Source organism: Anoplopoma fimbria, chromosome 18 (assembly GCF_027596085.1).
Source record: "Anoplopoma fimbria isolate UVic2021 breed Golden Eagle Sablefish chromosome 18, Afim_UVic_2022, whole genome shotgun sequence".
Lineage (NCBI taxonomy): Eukaryota > Metazoa > Chordata > Actinopteri > Perciformes > Anoplopomatidae > Anoplopoma > Anoplopoma fimbria.
In genome coordinates this window covers 17,433,297-17,453,172 of record NC_072466.1, presented here as the reverse complement: position 1 = coordinate 17,453,172, position 19,876 = coordinate 17,433,297, and the positions used below count along the sequence as shown (strand labels likewise).

General features: G+C 40.4%; 1 protein-coding gene across 1 annotated transcript in view; it reads right to left on the bottom strand.

Annotated features, from left to right (window-relative positions):
* The window catches only part of nt5dc1 (5'-nucleotidase domain containing 1), a 51,944-nt gene that overhangs the window by 12,300 nt on the left and 19,768 nt on the right, over positions 1-19,876 (bottom strand). The window contains exons 7-8 of the mRNA XM_054618193.1: positions 7,443-7,617; positions 3,975-4,072 (exon numbers count right to left, since the gene is read on the bottom strand). Of these exons, the coding sequence (XP_054474168.1) occupies positions 3,975-4,072; positions 7,443-7,617 (273 nt within the window). The remainder of the gene's footprint in view (positions 1-3,974; positions 4,073-7,442; positions 7,618-19,876) is intronic.

The following is a 19,876-nucleotide window of genomic DNA, read 5'->3' as shown; positions in this document are numbered from 1 at the left end:
AAATGAATTATTGCAGCTCTAATCCAGAGCTATACAGTGCAGACTGTATTCACACAACCACGACTCTATATGGACTCAAACGTCTAAAGAGAGAGAGAGAGTTGAGCTGTTAACTCTCATGATAGAAAAGCGTCCACAGCCATCGAATGCTTGTCTTCGTCTCAGGACAGCATGAAACATGGCCAACAGTGCTGACATGAAAGAACAAATAAAGCTTGCCGAATTGAAATAAATTCCTGAAGACCTTTTCTCTTTTTTGTGGTTTTGTACATTAGACAACCAAGCTGACTTGTTTCGTTTCTGGTTCCCAGCCACTTCTTCTTTTTACATTCTGTCTAAGTTACACTGATGCTGAGTTAATAAGCCTCCACACCAGTTGATGGAGATGCGTCTAATGTGCTCTTTTTTTTGGGCGACATTTCAAAAGTTTGCTTAAAATTTGTTGGACAATCGTATGGAAACACGACTAATGGCCGGCTTGTACCAACAGTCTGTATTCAGTGAGTCAGACTAATGAGATGATGCCTGTCAAAATCTGGTGAGCAAGCATATATCCATTTCAAAACAGATCATTTAATCTTATCAAATAATTATAATGGCACTATTAGTCACTCATGGCTGCGCTTAGAGTTTTCTGTAATTTCACAAACTGTTTCCGCCTTACATTTTGGGGTTTTCTACTTGGTTTTGTTTAACTTGAAGTCATTGAAGTGACGAAAACAAGGAACATGAATGAGTTATCTATGAGGCTGGCACAGATGTCTGCAGGCTTTCCTTATTATCTGGATTGGAATGGTCTGGTTTCTGGAGCACTAACCACAGCCTTTTTCAAAGGGCCTGTCAGAGAACACTGAGATAAGACACATAGAGGGTGAAATCTCTGAGGCAATTACACATGTAATTATTATAATTACAATGGAAACTGTTGGCACCAAACAGTTATATAATGGCTTCTATGGCTCTAAGGGAGTAAGAAAAAAAACAACAACATTGACTATGTCATAGTGATGTCATCAGCAATATCTTAACTGAAGCTTGCAGACTTCAAAATGGACACTGTGGTAGCAACCTGTCAATCAAAAGGTAGCCACACCCTTAGCATACTCTGCTTTATCGTCTATTTTACACTAGATGGGACCATTATTTACTCAATGAACATCATGCTGACTTGAAAATAGCGACTAAGACCATAAAATCATGTTTACAATGTTTACTGAGGTAATAAATCACGTGAGAAGTAGTGTCATTTTCTCATAGACTTCTATACAAATCGGACTTCCCTTTGTAACCAGAGGAGTTTCCCCTTAAGGCCATTAGAAAGAATGCAAGTTTAAGGCACTTCTGCATTGGCTTCACCTTTCAGAAACAGAGGTTGCTGCCTGAGTCTAACCAGGAGACACATCTAAATTGCATTATGGGAGTTTTGGGATCAAGCCATGATATCTTTAACTCTGCAGCTCCACTCTTGTTTTAATCTGTCTCTTTTGAGAGTCCCAAACTTTATGGCAGTGGAATACATACACATGTATTTAAAATTACTCAAATATATGTACTTCTATGTTAATTGTTCATTCTATGTGTTGCTGCTATTCCTTCCGGGTCAAACTCGGTTAAATGAAGGCTAAATAAAAAATATAAAAGTTACCCACATAAAGGTAAACATATACGATTTATTTGTAATGGTAGCAAGTGCTGTGAAACTTCTTTAATTAAACTAATGAATAGCCTTTTAAATGTGGTATGCTTTCCTTGGCTGTTATCTAGGGATCAATAGACCATCTTCTTTGAAGCAGATAATTGCACCTCTGGGTCTGGTCTGACTGCTATTTAAAAGCAACAGCAGCAGGTTGAAGGCAGATCCTCACTCTTACTGACAAAACCATGGGTTCAAACTGGGGTTAAATATGCAATAAATATTGTGACAGGGGAGAGTGAAAGAACAGAGATGAGCACCTGCACATGTGGGAGCGCGCACACACACACACACACACACACACACACACACACACACACACACACACACACACACACACACACACACACACACACACACACACACACACACACACACACACACACACACACACACACACACAGTAACAGCTGTGAAGACACTGGACTTCAAGAGAAAGAGGAATGAGAGATATGTGGTCAGTAGTAGCTTTAAAGACGTACTCATTTATTTCCAATGAACGCCTCATGGAGCCTGAGGTTATAAGTGATTATGTAACACTTTTTTATTACATGCCATTCTGTGATGACATCACATTTTAAATAACAATCTTCAAGGATTTTCACAGCTATTTTTCTCCCCTTAGGCTAACCACTATGATTAAGAACAGATATATCCTACGGAAGACAGTCAGTAAACACAATGTTTCCACAAATGGGACAAGTTGATATTCAACTTGCTATAAATTCATAGATACCAAATATTTGATTGGGATCCTTGTTGTTTGAGACCGAGGATACACTTGTGTTTTCAATGCAACTTTTGTCATCCAATCTAGGACACATAAATTGTCATGTCTGTTTGCCGCAACTGTTGAAGCAGTGATATTACACAATTACAACTGTGGGGATTTGAGGGTTTGTGCTTTTGGATGTTGTAAGTTTTTCTAGTTTGAGCAAGAATTCAACCACATGCCATCCCAAATAGTGGGAAAAAGAACTTCTTGTAGCTAGCTAAAGCTGATGGCGACAATAGTACTTTAAGCCAGCTAAAGCTCACTGTAAACTGCTGTGTGAGAACACAAACCTTGGGGGCGGGGCATGACAAAGGGACTATTGTCAAATTGTGTTAAATATAGTGTAAAAAGCCTTCTGGAGCCTAAAGCCAGTCTGTCACCTGTGTGATATTAAAAGTCATTCTAAAAAGGAAAGATGAAAATGTTAAATCATCAGTCTTAAAATAATACATTTTCTGTGCCAAAGTCTTCGAAATAGACTTCAATAGCTAATAAATAAAAAGGAACATTTCCTGCAGAATAACAAGGGATGTTCCCAAAAAAAGGAGTAGCCGGTATGTGTGTGGATGCCAGAGGAAGAACAGATGCTGATGTTTTTTTTCTGCCAACGTGGCAAAACTCAGGATGAAGAGAATATTTCACTGAGTGAATCATCCTGTCTTCGCACATAATGCATCCCCAGTGTTATTGCTGGCAGGAACACAATCCAGATGAGAGAAGCATTCCAACTGGCTGCCAGTGCACACCTTCAACATGAGCATCCAGGATCAGAAGCCTGGGCTAATGAGACAGGGAGCCCAGCCCAGGAAGGTAGGAGTTACGGGGACTGCCGATGACGAGGATCTGAGCCAATGAAATGTTGGCAACTGCTACGATCTCACTAACACAACTAACAGCTGTTTGAAATCTTTCTTTGTGGAGATTACAGCTGGACTGGTTCCCCACGATAAACTAATATAGTACAAGGGATGAACTATTATTTTAAGCCAATCTCAGAGTGAAAGCAAGTAAGCGTATTATTCTATTTTTCTTTTCTTCAGAATTTCTCTGGAAGATGCCAACTGTGCCACTGTTTACTAAAATAAACTAAAAGTTCCAAAATAAAATAATAAAAAAAAACAGACTGGGGAAGACGTTAGAAGACTGGGAGGAGAATTCCACATAAAATATAAAGCCAATGTCTGAATTAGATATAATATAAATAGTTTGACTGGATTTGGATAATAGATTACTAGTTTAAGCCATTTATCTAGTAAAAGCACCAAACATTCTCCTCAAATGAAGATCTGCTGTTTCTGTCTTTAAATATCATTGTAAACTGAAAATCTTTGGGCTTTGGACTGCTGGTTGGACAAACAAAAGGGAATTGTAGATGTCTTCTTGGGCTCTGAGAACTTGTTATGGGTGTTTTTATTTTTCACATTTTGTAAAGAAAATGTAGTCTAAAGGATTTATCAAAAGCCTATAAAGTGCAGAGGGGCATGATAGCAGCAGGCCAGCACTCACCAAGCGTCCTGAAGGGCCTCTGCTGGGGCACCAAGGAGAAGAAACCGGGCTTCAGGGCGTTTGTGATGATGACGTCAAATAGCTCTTCGAAATCCTTCCTGCAACAGCCAGAGAAAACAACATTAACCTGCGTGAAAGGCGTCTGGTTGCTGTGTGAAGGACAATGCCTGGACAGCATCCAAACAGACTTGAGTTACACAAGCCCAAATAGGCAGGGTGAAGCTAAACAGTCAGTACGGATGACGGAAAACATGGAACAATAAACAGCGTATGCTGCGGGGGGAATACTTAATAAAGTAAACACACAGTCATGAAGTGAAGGAGTGCATGTTGGGAGCTGGATGGTGTCTCCAAGGAGACCTACAGTACTGTATGTATACGTGCAGTACAGTATATTTAAAGAGAATCCCTATAGAATTTTCCATTTAGGGAAAGAAAGCCTTATGTAACAGGAAGTACTTCTTTCCGGGAACTTAAAAACATGTAACCAATCAGTTTGATACATTGAGTATGGACAGTATATGCAAACTGTTTGGTAGTTGTTTTATCATATATAGTTAGCATATGATAAAACAGCTTGCCATACTTACTCAGTATAACTTCTATAGACTAATATTACATTTTGTTTACATATTATTATGACTTGAATATTACATTTGCAAATACTTTTTTCTTGAATTTGACCTTGACTTGCATTTAAACAAAGAGAAAGCAATTATTACAATTGTTAAATGTTGCTAATAGAGTTATGTATTGTGCAGCGGAATTTCAGTCATAAGTTGTCTGAATTATTCTCATCTTGGAAGGAGATTTAACTGGTTGGCTCAATATACATATATATATATATATATATATATATATATATATACAAATAATAACATGTATGACATCATTATACAATAGACTATAAGGTATTTTGAGTAGTTAAAATGATGGGTGGGAAAAAAAAAAGATGTATTTGTTTCATGCCCTGACAATTGTCAATTACAGTTTCATAATCTTCTTTAAGTTACATGGTATCAAGCCTGATTTCTTTTTTGAATGTATCACACTTCATGGTCAAATTAAAAGAATCTTTCTGTGTTTGAATAATCAATCTTACTTTTCAGATTGTTACTGTTGTAGCTAATTTAATAGAGTAGGAGTAGATCCTTGGCTTTGTCTGGACTGTGATGATTTTATTGAAGCCAGAAAAGAAGTTCAACACTTCAGATGACTTAACAACAACTCACAAATCGATAAAGTATGCAGCACTCCTCCAATAAATGCCTTTATATAGCTGTGCCAAAGAGGAGCAGCAGCTTCTCTGGACAGCTCGATGGGTGTTAACCTGCTGTCAGACAGCTCTGGCCTTGTTGTGCTACTTCTGACAGCCGACTGTCACTGGCATCCAGCCCGGCTCACCACACTAAAGCGGCTGGAGGCCAGAGGCGGTTTTCTCTAGAAAAGGAGTTACTGTTAAATGACCCGGGAGAGGGCGCCCTTCACATCAAAACTGCTCTCTCAACAGTGAAGTGCAGACACGATGAGAAACCCAAAAGAGGGAGAAAACTTTTTTGGTCCTTTGTTGCCCCTGACTTTTAAGAGTTCCTCTGATGGAGAGGTGGTAACACAATCTGTGCAGGCCAACCGAGTGTGCGAACAAAGCACACTTCTCTCCAGACAACCTCTGGCAAGATGAGGCCGGCCCCAACTTCCTCTTGCAGCAAATTGCGACATAAATCTGCATCCCCTGACCTTGTAAAGCAACGACCTGAACACGATTTCCAGCACACACGCTCATTCACAGCTGGGGCTCTCCTTGGGAGGGCGACATATGCCGCGGTGCTGGAGGTCACATACACAGGAGGCGCGGGGGGGAGAAACAGCAGGGGGAGAAAAGGGAAAGGGCTGAGGAACAACAGGAGTGACCATGCTGCTTGCTGCCTCACAGGAAATGGTGATAGGGGGTGGAATATTGTGAGGAAGGGGAGTGAGACATTCTGCCGTCCAGAGCAAAGCAAAACAGGTTCAGCTCAAACCTGCTTCTTGCCTCTTCTGGACTACAGAGAACAGTCGGCTCTGAGCGTGAAAAGTGAAAAAGCAGACCGCCTGGGCAGGCGAGTGAAAGATAATAACACCTCACAAAGAACAAGAGGGGCTTATGTTTGTTAAAGCACAGCAATAACATGGACATTGTGTTTGTTTCAAGGCTCTCTTTCTGCTCGATTGAGTGTATAACAGGGCTTAGGCTACAAAAATACGCCTTAAATCCACAGTGTGCACTGCAAACAGAGGGAAGCCAGTAAAGCACAAAGCCAGTGTTAAACTACAAACAGCTTGCTGAAACAGCATTCCATTTTCTGCACACCTACAATTATAAAGGTGTTTGGTGTTAAGTGCAAGAAATAGCTAACTGTAAGCATACAGAGTCCAGTGATCATGATTTTTGGGCTATAAAATTGGGAGAACCAATTATCGTTGGTTGTACCCTTCATATTTCAAATATTTTCAGAACTGTAAAGCACACAAACTTAAAAGTACTTTACTTATAATCTAGTAAGTGGTTAAGAATAATTTATCAAACTCCTATTTCAAAGTCAAGAATTTTTCCGTCAACATTATGTAAAGGACCCTACAGAGAAATAAGACATTTTTCTTTACCCTTTGCTTGATATTTTTAGTTCTTAGATTTGGGTTTTAGGTTGCTAACAAGTGGCTAAATGAGACTACTAAAAGTCATCAAGCTGAACACTCGTTAGCCTTTAGCTTAGTGGTGGTTTAGTTAGTTTAGTGTCTAACTTTAGCTTTTTACTTCTAACAGATTTGTATTTATACTTAAGTGTTGTTCATTTGTGAAGATTATCTTGCTGAACCTGCAAGTATCAGAAATTGTTGTTTACAACAGAGGTTATTTTTTGCAATCATCTAAAATCCAATGTAAAAGTTTCATTTGAATATTTATTAAGCTTTTACCAGTTTTTACCTACTTCCGGGGCTTTCAAGAATGCTAGCTTGAAGAAAAAAAGTTTTTTGGGGCATGGCGACCATATAACAAATTGCATACTACTTGGGGATTTTTAGTTCAATGTAAACGGACAAACATTTACATTCTAGTGATAAACAAGTCTTGTTGATGAGGAAAGTGTATACTTTTTCCAATCTGAAAAGTAAAAAGAACCAAAAGGTTAAAAAACTGGAATAGCTCAATGTTCAGAGTGGGCTGCTGAAGGCTGCTGAGAGATTTGTGAGTGCTGCATATGTGTGTGATGATGATGGTAAGTAAAGACAGGTGAGCCAGCGTTGACTAAAGGAATGACTGACGGCCATTGAGAGCAGTAGGGAATGTTGTGAGTAGAGAGAGAACCAAAATCAACTTTTCCAGGTTAGAAATCCTATGGGGGCAGTTATGGTAAATGCCGCAGACCGGGTCCTGGTCTTGTTACAGAGGGGGCCAGTCTGCGAGTCCCCAGGTGTGGGAAGTCTTACCCCAGGATGTGTTCACAGATAAGCCTGCAGTAGTCACTGTGGGAGCTGGTGATGAGGAGGAGGACCTTCCCGGCGTTCTTCATGCTGCGCAGCCAGGTCTTGACAGAGTCAGAGCAGGGCTGCAGGTACCGGCCCGGGTCCCTCTTCACGCTGGGGAAGTACGTCCCTGCGTCCTCTGTACGGGGACACAAACACAATCAGACAAGTCAAATAGATTTTAAAAATGATGGTCCAGAGCTTTGTACAGCTTTAAGATACATTTAAATATATTTTCTTTGTCAAACATGACACTCACGTAGTTAATTTGGAAGAGAAAAATGATCTGCAATGCATTTATCTAAAGACAAATTAAAACATAAAAATAAACAGAGTGGCACATGGTTGAAAATGTTGAAGCACCACAAACATTTTATTTCTCCAACATGCACATTGAAGACTTTAAGATGAGTCTTCATATGGGTGAAATAAATCACAATGGATAAGCCTCTTCACAGAATCTCATAAAACGTTTTAGGACATCAAAGGACACATGCTACCATTTCGTACTATTACAAACTAAATGTTTACAGATTGAGCCAAGGGAGAAATCTGCTGAATCCTCCACATTCATTTCCACGGAGGTAGAGTGGAACTCGGAGTCACGCTCCCCACATCTGAGGCACCGTCAAAGGGCTTTCCTGACTTTGAAGCCCCCCAGCTGCCCTTCAGTATATCCTGTCTGCATACTGTACAGAGCTAAATATATAGCAGCGCTCTGATCTGTGTTGCAAAACCCCAGTCCATTACAGAATATGTCTTTTGACCCAATGTTCTCAGCAAAGCCTCATAAATATACAGTAAAAATCCATGAATAAAACATAACCTGTAAGGAATAGAGACACTTGATGCTGATTTGCAACAAATAATGATATGCCCATGTTTGAAAACTAGGTTAAAAATGTGCAAGTGCAACTGTTCTTGGACTTGGCAGGAAACTTGGTAAAATGGCATCTTGGGGGTTTGTAATTACAGGAAATAGGACTGTTTTTTTTTTTGGTTTTTTTAAACCTGATGAGTTACATGGAAAAACCCCAACCCTTCGTCTTCTTTTCAATTACTTTTAAATGACCTGATCTAATGATGTAAACAAAATTTGAATCCAACCTTGAGACATGTGCAACCTAATGGAAACAGAAAAACGGGGCTAACTGTACAAGGTATTTGCTCTCCAGCTGAAGACCGTGACCAATAAGTGAGAAGTGGCGTTGCTTCTTTCACAAGCAGGATAAAAGAGTGCTTGGGAAAAACAGGGCATGTTGTGAATGAGTGGTGTGTATTCATGAGCTTAGATGTTTACCTTGGCAGAGAGGACCGGCCTTTCAGAGCGACACGGACAGTCAGATAGACTCTGTGGCCTGAATTGTCCTAATTATGTTTTTTGCCTGACATACGACACAGTTCTGATGTTTTCTTATCAGTGTGAACTTCAAAAAGTTCCCCCGAGTCACATTTTTGTGGCAAACCAAGAATACAGATCTAAAGCTTTGATGTTTTCATCCAATGGAACAATACACCGATAGTGTCACTGCTGTATCCGGAGAGGACTTCTAGCAGTCGATTTAAAAAAACAGAGTGTTTTCTGAAGGTGGCGCGAGGATAAAGGTAATTTGGTCACCAAAATCAAATGGGTTAATCTACTTAGGAGCATGGTAACTGTCAATTCCATTACAGAATATCTTGTGTACACTGCTGACATTTTCACTTAAGGATGGTGCAAGAGGTAAGCTCAAGGTGTGTCCACAATGGTCAGGGATCATCCTCCTGGGACCATCAATGTGTTCAGTGAATCTAATGGCATCCGAACAACTCATTTTTGATATTTATTGTTTACAAAACTTAGATTCGATGGTATCACAGACATAAGTTCAGGTAATCACCAAAAGCAGTAGAAACATCCTCTGGAGGCCATGAATATTTCTACTACATGTCATAGCAGCCCCGCCAATTAGTTGTGGAGATCTTATTGTATGACAAAGTTAACAACATTAGTAGAACAGTGTTCATGTTACATAGTACAGACCATAAAGCAGTGGGAGAAAATGTCCTAAGTTGTAATTCATAAGAATGCAAGGTCTTCCCTTTCTTCACTTTCTGTTAACATGGCATGAATAAATTAATTATTTGGTAATAAAAACACAACAGACTCTTTTTATCAACCTTTCTGCCAACTAGGAGAGTAATTTTCAAATCGGGGTCCGTGGGACCGACAGGGGTCTTTGAGGGGTTTCCAGTGAGTCGGCACCAAAAAGGGGAATCATTTATTTTCAATTTAAATCCGTCAATACGCAAAAATGACACAATGAATGGCTATTTTGGTCACGGGTTTTACACACTTTTGTTATAAACATGAACATGAACATGTACTAATGCCATCGACAGATTCCTAACAGGACCTTTAGAGGCCTTTGAATCAGAATAAAACATTATATTTTTTAATCCTTGAAATCTCCTTAAAGAAACAATGTCGTTTCAAGTTTGCTAAACCTTTAAAGAAAGGAGATCAACCACTGGGCCCTGACTCCATGTTGGGAAACTTGAACTTGAACCGAGACACTATCAAGAGGTCACTTGTGGTGACCTCTTGATAGTGAAGTAGCCCTGCACAAAGAAACTTCCTGGAGTTGAGCACCCAAATGACCCCAAAATCTTTTGACATCAGAAACTGCTAAATAACAAACTACTCAGTTCTTGTGCGTGAGCCTAAAATGTGAAAATCCTGGAGTGAGTGTTCTGAAAAATGTGGACATGCCGCCCTCCTGAGGTGGAACACAGGATTTGCTTGAGAGTGGGAAAGGCTCTTTTAGGCTTTAAGAGGGCAGTCGAGTTTTCTAACCAGAAGATGGCGACAAACAGAAGCCCAAAATTCTCACTAATTCTCACAAATTTCTCTTTTCTCTTTTTTATTGTATCCACAAATACACCTTCAGTTTTACAGAAAAAGCGGGTTGCCACATCAACATTAGGCCCCTCAGTTGGTCCTCTGGGACCCAGCAGAAGAAATCCCGTCCTGCCTCATTACCCACAGTCAGGGAGGTCAGCTGAGGGAGGTTAAGAGAGCTACCCCTTCCAGCAAAATCCCATCTCGCACTGATGTGCGTGAGAGCATAAACAACTGACCCCACCACCAATCCTTTGTGTTACATTTGATCAAATGCCATGATACAGAGATGCAGAACAGAGGCTGTTTTATTCAACAGGGACCTGAAATGTACCACCCAAGTACACAGCTGAGACGAGGTCTCTTGAAAGGGGTCCGCCCATGTGGTGCCGCATCAAAGTAGGTCGTGGAGCAGCAAAACAGATTTTAGCCAACTAAGAGTCAGGCCAGCGTAGAAAGGGTCATCCGGCGGCATTTTAACATTGTTTATTTGCTCATAGCAACCACACTGTCACAATACAAAGACAATTTAAGTTTCCCTTAAATGCCAACAAATTAATCATTATGTTGATTTTCATTCAAATCATCAAAAGCTCACATTCTAGTAGTACTGTATTAGTATTGGGGGAATATAGATAGCAAACTGCAGGAATAGGTGTCACTTTTTACACATAGAACTAGTGAACAGCATCCAGACAGGAAGTGACACAAGGACTGAATTCAGATTTTCTGGATCCAGCGACTGCTTATGTGGATGCAGGTTGGTAAACCCTGATCCGTTGATGCTAGGGACCTGCACCTCTGCCTCTTTTATGACCGAATACCTCCTGCATAATTGTCAAACATGTATGAAAAATGAGTCTCATGAACACGTGTCTGACAACTAACTAATGTCTGACTTCCGTTTAAATCATGCTTTAACTTTGTAAAACAGCTTCAGTGAGTTTGGTTGGGTTGCCTCCAGCCCTGACACAGCCTCAGTGTAACCTCCAAACGACAAACCCCCTTTTTGGATAAATTATGTCTGATGTCTGTCTGGCATTAGTCAGAGAGTAGAGAGGCCAGGCTAATACTGTGGTGCACTTTGGGGCCGAGAAAAACATGTGATGAATCTACAAATCCAGCAGAGAAGAGCATATTACAAACTCTACTTAGGCTCTCACCAGTGCCAGCTCACTACACTACGTACTGCTGAGTAAAATGTGCCTCTGCAGGCTGTGGCTGTGAATGGACTGAAGTGCCCTAAAGGACCCGCAGGCCTGTGGCTGGGCATCGGGCCCGGACGCCCTGGAGAGCAGCCCAACGTCAGAGAGGGAACCCGCAGCCGGCAGCGGCTCAATCTCTCTCACACATCAAAGGGACCGGACAGGATACTCAAATCAACAGTTGCAGTGCAAATTAGGGGCGAGCACGGGAGCGTTTCACAAACAGCCACACCAAAATGTGATGAGGGGACAGAATCTAGAGGCATGTTAGCTTTCTTTATCGAGTTAATGAGCAAGGAAGATGAAAGTTATAAAAACAAATGTGAAAAAAGGTATGCATTTATCCATTTCCTCATTATACGTAAGGAGCCTCAAGCTCTGTATATATCTATATCTATATAGCTATATATAGATATAGATATATATATACAGTGGGTACGGAAAGTATTCAGACCCCTTTAAATTTTTCACTCTTTGTTTCATTGCAGCCATTTGCTAAAATCGAAAAAGTTCATTTTTTTCGCATTAATGTACACTCAGCAACCCATCTTGACAAAAAAAAACAGAAATGTAGAAATTTTTGCAAATTTATTAAAAAAGAAAAACTGAAATATCACATGGTCATAAGTATTCAGACCCTTTGCTGTGACACTCATATTTAACTCACATGCTGTCCATTTCTTCTGATCCTCCTTGAGATGGTTCTACTCCTTCATTGGAGTCCAGCTGTGTTTAATTAAACTGATTGGACTTGATTAGGAAAGGCACACACCTGTCTATATAAGACCTTACAGCTCACAGTGCATGTCAGAACAAATGAGAATCATGAGGTCGAAGGAACTGCCCAAGGAGCTCAGAGACAGAATTGTGGCAAGGCACAGATCTGGCCAAGGTTACAAAAGAATTTCTGCAGCACTCAAGGTTCCTAAGAGCACAGTGGCCTCCATAATCCTTAAATGGAAGAAGTATGGGATGACCAGAACTCTTCCTAGACCTGGCCATCCAGCCAAACTGAGCAATCGTGGGAGAAGAGCCTTGGTGAGAAGGTAAAGAAGAACCCAAAGATCACTGTGGCTGAGCTCCAGAGATGCAGTAGGGAGATGGGAGAACGTTCCACAAAGTCAACTATCACTGCAGCCCTCCACCAGTCGGGGCTTTATGGCAGAGTGGCCCGACGGAAGCCTCTCCTCAGTGCAAGACATATGAAAGCCCGCATAGAGTTTGCCAAAAAACACATGGAGGACTCCCAAACTATGAGAAATAAGATTCTCTGGTCTGATGAGACCAAGATTGAACTTTTTGGCGTTAATTCTAAGCGGTATGTGTGGAGAAAACCAGGCACTGCTCATCACCTGCCCAATACAATCCCAACAGTGAAACATGGTGGTGGCAGCATCATGCTATGGGGGTGTTTTTCAGCTGCAGGGACAGGATGACTGGTTGCAATTGAAGGAAAGATGAATGCGGCCAAGTACAGAGATATCCTGGAAGAAAACCTCCTCCAGAGTGCTCAGGACCTCAGACTGGGCCGAAGGTTCACCTTCCAACAAGACAATGACCCGAAGCACACAGCTAAAATAACAAAGGAGTGGCTTCGGAACAAGTCTGTGACCATTCTTGACTGGCCCAGCCAGAGCCCTGACCTAAACCCAATTGAGCATCTCTGGAGAGACCTGAAAATGGCTGTCCACCAACGTTCACCATCCAACCTGACAGAACTGGAGAGGATCTGCAAGGAAGAATGGCAGAGGATCCCCAAATCCAGGTGTGAGAAACTTGTTGCATCATTCCCAAGAAGACTCATGGCTGTACTAGCTCAAAAGGGTGCTTCTACTCAATACTGAGCAAAGGGTCTGAATACTTATGACCATGTGATATTTCAGTTTTTCTTTTTTAATGAATTTGCAAAAATTTCTACATTTCTGTTTTTTTTTCAAGATGGGTTGCTGAGTGTACATTAATGCGAATTTTTTTTTCGATTTCAGCAAATGGCTGCAATGAAACAAAGGGTGAAAAATTTAAAGGGGTCTGAATACTTTCCGTACCCACTGTACATATATATATATATAAAGCACATGGGGATGATTTCTGAAGGGAAGCTATAATCTCAAGTGTGTTCTCTAAAGCATCCAGACAAGCTGTGTTTTCCAGCACCTGTTGGAACCACGTGGAAAACAGTGGCTGGGCCTTCTTGTCTGTGGACTTTTCCATTTTTAGCAGAATGACCGCAAATTGCTGCATCATGTCGCCCGTGGTGCACACAGGGTTTTTTTATGTCTTTGGTCTGTGACAGAGGAGGAGAATCTTGAAATGATAACAAAAATGCAATAAAACAAAATAAAAAGCCTGGACAAAGGGCACGTCCTTTGTAAACACATACAAAGTTTGGCATTAATGTGTAATATAGAGTATTTAGGATTTATGTCTTTAACAATCGTTAATAGAAAGATAGAAGATTGATATTGAACTACAATATCAGATGTTTAGAGCTAAATTCATACAAATGTTGAAATCATGGTAAAGGTAGGTTTTCTGTTTAGGAGCTGTGTTGGGATAGCTAATTAAAAAATGTAATCAAATACTTGTTACTTATTACTCCCTGAATAAACTATCATAGTTTTCCAAGCTGAAGTTCACATTTACACACATGCAGTTGCTGCATGATAGTTTTACGTCATCACACACAGCGGCACGGACAGTAACGTTACAGCAACACCACATGGATTGGTGAGTAAAAAAGACTCGCAAAATAAGCCGTGGAGTAACCACATTGAAAACATTTGGAACAACTAACTTGATCAGACACTTATTATATTTATTTCATTCCCAATGCTTTTCTCCTGCCAACAGCACGTTGTCTCTCCCTAACACAGTCCTGCTTATAACGGATGCTAACAGCTACTGTTAACGGAGGTTGCATTGACTTGATTATGGTACGTTCAAGCTCTACTAAAAATGAGTATCAGGAGAATGTAAATTACAATGCAATCATGATGTGTTCAACTGTAGCCTTGTAGAATTTTGATTTGGTGTAAGCTTGAATGAATACAGTTGTTTGAAGGAAATGGTTTCACATTAATAAGAAATAGATTACCTTCCTAGCGCCAGTTCCAAGCAGCGTATAATACATCATTAAAACTGCAGATAAAATACAGAAAAAAAAATACAGCCATGTTTTTCATAATCATTTGCATTTTGTGTTTTTATGCCAATAACCACCATAAAAACAATAATAAAGTGAAAGGATAACATTTATAATTGTTGGTACTTGGCAGCTGATTGGATTGACCATCTTGACCAACTATGCCGAAGCCAGTCGGGAGAAGAGCAAAAACATATTTTCCATGAAGAAAAGCTTGTTGTGCAATTCTTTGCTCTTCTTTTATTGAATAAATACTCTGAAGTTCTGATATAACTGATGCTATTGCAACAATACTTTACATAATGTTCACGTAACTACATCACAACAAGTGCTAGGCAGGAACTATTGAAGCAATCACAAGTTTCGGAAATGCTTTACTCATTCACACATATAATGTGTGGAGTAGGGGTCGCAATCAGACCAATAGCAGATTTCTAGAAGAAGTTATAGATCTTTCTTTTTGTCCAAATTATTTCTAATTCCAAAGGTTTCCCTCCATGTGAAGAAATGCTGCCAAAGCACAGCAAAAAGGCGACACAGAGAACAAAGCCAGCTGTGAAAAAAAGGGACGGTGGTTTTTTGGACATACGTGTTCAGATCCCTGTGGGGGACATTGACGCCAGTCGCACAGTCACTCTCCCCTCAAAGCAAACGTGAGGGACACTGCAATCTGTCATTATACCAAACCAGAGCTATATTTAGCCGGAGCTATCTTAAGAAAACTGTGAAGATTCCTACTTCAAGGTCTGATCTCAGGAGGATCACATCTTGAATTATGATTCTTTGCAAAACACTTCTGCACCTTAAAAACTATGCAGACTCATCTGTAATACATCGAAAGAAATTATTCAAAAATATCCCAATTACAGTTAATTAAAGAAGTTAAATAACATATATTTAAGTAAATCTATATTGGCTGAATGGTGCTGACTCACAGAAAAACTATTAAAAAAAAAGCACAGAAAGCAAACTGCGGAACACCCTGAGCAAGTCCCACCAGGTTCCTTTTAATCATAGGGGGTTTATGGCACTTCAATGATGAATGATCCTCCCATCTCAAGGTGCAATCTCCATAAACAATAGCTAGGGGCCAACAGGAGCATGTTGGAAGTAATCTGTATAGAAGACTCTTGGATGACAACGTTTGTACTTCCCGACAGTCCCGTCTGGTTCTTTTTCCAGTCAGGTCATGTTAGTTATCTCATATATATCTCATACAACTTTATGAATTCCTGTGCCACATACACGAATAAAACAAATCCATATCCAGTCCAGATGTGCAGTTTATTGCCCTCTCGTGGTCACAGTGGACGGGTCTCTCTCTGTGTGACGCAGCTGCAGACTGGGCTCCCTGAAGGACATGTGATGAAGTGGAGGGAGCGCCAAGATATGCTGCGCTTGGAGATACTTATAGGAAGTCCAACTTAGTTTGTACTGTACGTTTGATAATCATCACAACTGTTTTATTCTTACAACAGAACAAAAAATATAAATTCTCATCAAATGCAGCACTCAAAAGAGTAGTAATGAAAGAACACTTGAGTACTTTCGATCGTGTGATTAACCCGTTGCTAACTGTTGGATAACATGATATGAATGAAAAATTAACTGGGAGCACTGGTTTAACTCTTCAACTTGTGGGTTAGGCAGGAATGCAAACCTGGCAACCATAACTGTCAAGCCCTGGGTCAGCACTGTCAAGATGACTTACAATTGGTAAAAAACACAAGTAAGCATGTCAATGTTGAACTCTCCGAAAACGATCCACTGATCGAGATAATTCAACTAAAATGAGTTGATTCTAGTCTGAAATTGAATTGCTATAAATGCTGGTGTGACTGGGCCTTTAGTGGGGCCTGTCACAAGGGGAACAAATTAAATAGATTTGGAGAATACTGCCTTGTTCTTTGAGAATATTCACTTGCTCTCAACTAAGCCTGAATCCACGTGCATCCTAACAGTACAATGATAGTTGTTTTTTTTCATGTTGCCAGGCTCTGGTTCAACGTGGCAACAACCTCACAATTTCATTGTGTTTTTCTCAACCACAAACCAGTGTGGCGGGCAGTTAAAGGCTTATTAAACTGACTGCAACTATTGTGCTCTCAGGATTTAAGCACATTAAATATGGTCTTTGGTGCTTTCATCAGGCCCCAAGTGTTATGCACACTTCAGTCTTAGACATGAAGATGACGACCCTCAACAGGGAGAGAGATTCCCTCTGTTGTTATCTGATGGAAAGTTAAAGTTTGAATAAGTTCCCCCATCGGATCAATGTCACTCTCTTCTTACAACATACCTGTACAACATACGTATTACCATAAAAAAAGGCAAGTGCAGTGAGTATAATGTTCCTTGGTCTTGAAGACTGAAATCTACAGATAAATATCTTACATCGAATCAAATGAATAATTATGGTTGCATATCAGTCTATCATAGTGTGTGATACACAACTAACATCCATATTCCACAGGGCAAGTATGATATAAACCAACCTACCAGCTCATCAGTGTGGAGTGTGTTTGTTTACTTGATACCATAATAAAAAGTGCTCGAACTGTTATTGTTGCATGCAAAACAAAATGCTTATCTGAGAGAAAACCGAGGCCAGATCAAAGAGCAACTGTCGCCACGACGTAATTTAGCGAGTCAGACATAACAGCGTGGGTCCCCACCCTGGTGCGTGACATCTTGCTGTGAAACATATGTATACATTTGGTGCAAAGCTGTAGGGGGGAACAACAAAGGGGACTTGAATAGCAAACAGATCATTTGATACATGAAAATAGATTGACAGTGATTCCTAACAAGAGGAGAACTGGCATTTAAATCTCACTTGTGGATTCCTTGTGTTTACATGCAGCCCTGTCCCCAGAGACAGAAGGCAGAGACGGGAGGGGTGAAGGTAAACGTTGCCTTTCCTGAACACACGTATTATAAACTGGGTGAACGCCATCATGTCTCCCCATTCATCAAACAGATGGATGGTGTGCAAAGCTGGCCTGATAGTAAGCTTCACTACTTCTGTTTTACACGTCGCACTTGTAAAACAGGTTTATTCAGCCAAATTACAAAAAACAAGATATTTTCTCACTTATCTCTGCTGATATCTAGTCAAGCAGATAGCTTTAGTTTAATTTGTTCCTTCAGGGCAAATCCTCACAGTCAATGTATGTCCAATAAAAGTGCTTGTATTTGCCACTGACACGCTTAGATGTTTATTAGAAGTGTTTGAGAAATAACCTTTAGCTGTTTGTTATTCTGTTTAACCAAGTCTCGCTCAAGGAGAAGTCTTATTCTGAAATCTCGTGAGATGTGACTTGTGACCCGGAAGACAGTAGTTCCGGTGTTGTCAGAGTTTGTTGTGTTGGACTACATAAGGCCTAGCTTAGTGTTAGCTAAAAGATTTAGCTGGTTTTGACAAAGTGGATGTGAGGCAGGTTTTCATAGCGAGACTTTCAGCAAGACCGTAATCTGTACGTAAGAAGTTGACATATTCACCACAGTGTCACCCATTAGTTTGTAGACTAAGGTTTTGAAGCCTAGAGTTTGGTATTCTGGCCGTCGCCATCTTTGTTTTTGGCTTCGCAATTTTGTCTTTTTGCAACGACAATTGACAAGAGAGGGTCAACCAAACAAAGTGCAACCAAACGCTGAGACATTTGCAGGCATATAAAGTGTTCCAGTCCCTCCATTAACTGAAAACGCATTGTGAAAGGGTTAAAGTTGGAAGCAAAAAAACAAGGCCAACTCCCAGACCGGACATTGCCGTGGTAGCGACAATCATAAGGTATCCACACCCTAAGGCATACCCTGCTTTATCAGCTATTTTACTCTAAATGGGCCCGAAAAACTACTTTCTACTGAAGAAATAGTCCCTATGAGAACTGATCACAGTGAGACCATGAGACCGCTACCGTGAGACCGTTACCGTGAGACCGTGAGACCATGAGACCGTGTGATGTAATCGAAAGCTCCAGAAGAGTTTCTTGGTGGACCTTGAGATGAGGTTATTTTGTCAACTAATTTGTCAATGCTGTAGGCATCACAGATGAAATTCCAGTGAGGTTCTCTGGTAAACAGATTTGATGAAAATTTTTTACTCATTCACTGTCAAAACAACAGATATATCAACTATGGCAATGAAAGAGAATGTGAAAATCAGCTGGAAGCTGGACAAATACTTCAGAAAAAATCCCTAATATACGGCAATCAGCTCTCTACATGTTCCTCATTAAGAGAATGTTAACCTGATTTCAAAGCCATCGCTGTGAGCACATTAGAAATGCAAACAAAGACATCAAATTAACTCAACATGCCAGTTTCCAGACTACAGGTCTAAGGCTTGTGGCATGGATGAGTTCATCGTCTAACTTAAATCTTTATGAAGCTATAAAAACACGGTTACAGTTGCTATGTTAACATTCAAGTGGCACATGTACGTGCTCTCTCCTTAATTTCAGACGTGTGTTTCATTTAGAGAAAAACATCGACTGAGACAACACTACAATTACCATGGAGATGCATGTGTCAAAATAAAAGTGTTGCAGGAATGAGTCCTGAACTTCAAAAGGCATTGTTGCAATTCCGGTACTCTCTTCTTAAGGTCAATGGGCTTTTGAATCAGGTTTTGGTTAGATACCTGAAATAAGATCTGTGAAGTTCAGAGTGATTGGGCACTGATAAATTATAGGTTGGCCTAAAAAAAATACGTCATCCCTGCAGCACTCTCCCTAGTTGAAAATAAAACTGACAACAGTAACTGACTGTAAAGGTATACAATGGTGCACACTGCTGGCTGGTAAAGTTGGTTGCATACAAGACAGTGATTTGTGGATGTTGCAAAATTGCAAAGGGATTTTACTGTGAAGGAGGAGAATCAAACAACAAACCACAGCTCTGTAGTTAAAGGAGACTTCCCTGCATCCAGAAAGCAGCCATGCTATCAGACAGGAAGCTCAGAACAATTACTCCACGTGGAGCTAAACAAATTCAGCAGTCAATTTAGCAGTGGACACTGAGGTGAACGAGCGGTCGGAGACGTGGTGGATTTGATGAGAGCATTTCGGTATTTTTTGCAGTTTAATACCATGTTTGAAATGAAACTGCTGACTTTAAAGCTGTTTTATTTTGGATTCGCTGGATTACCATAAAAACCAATGCACATGCT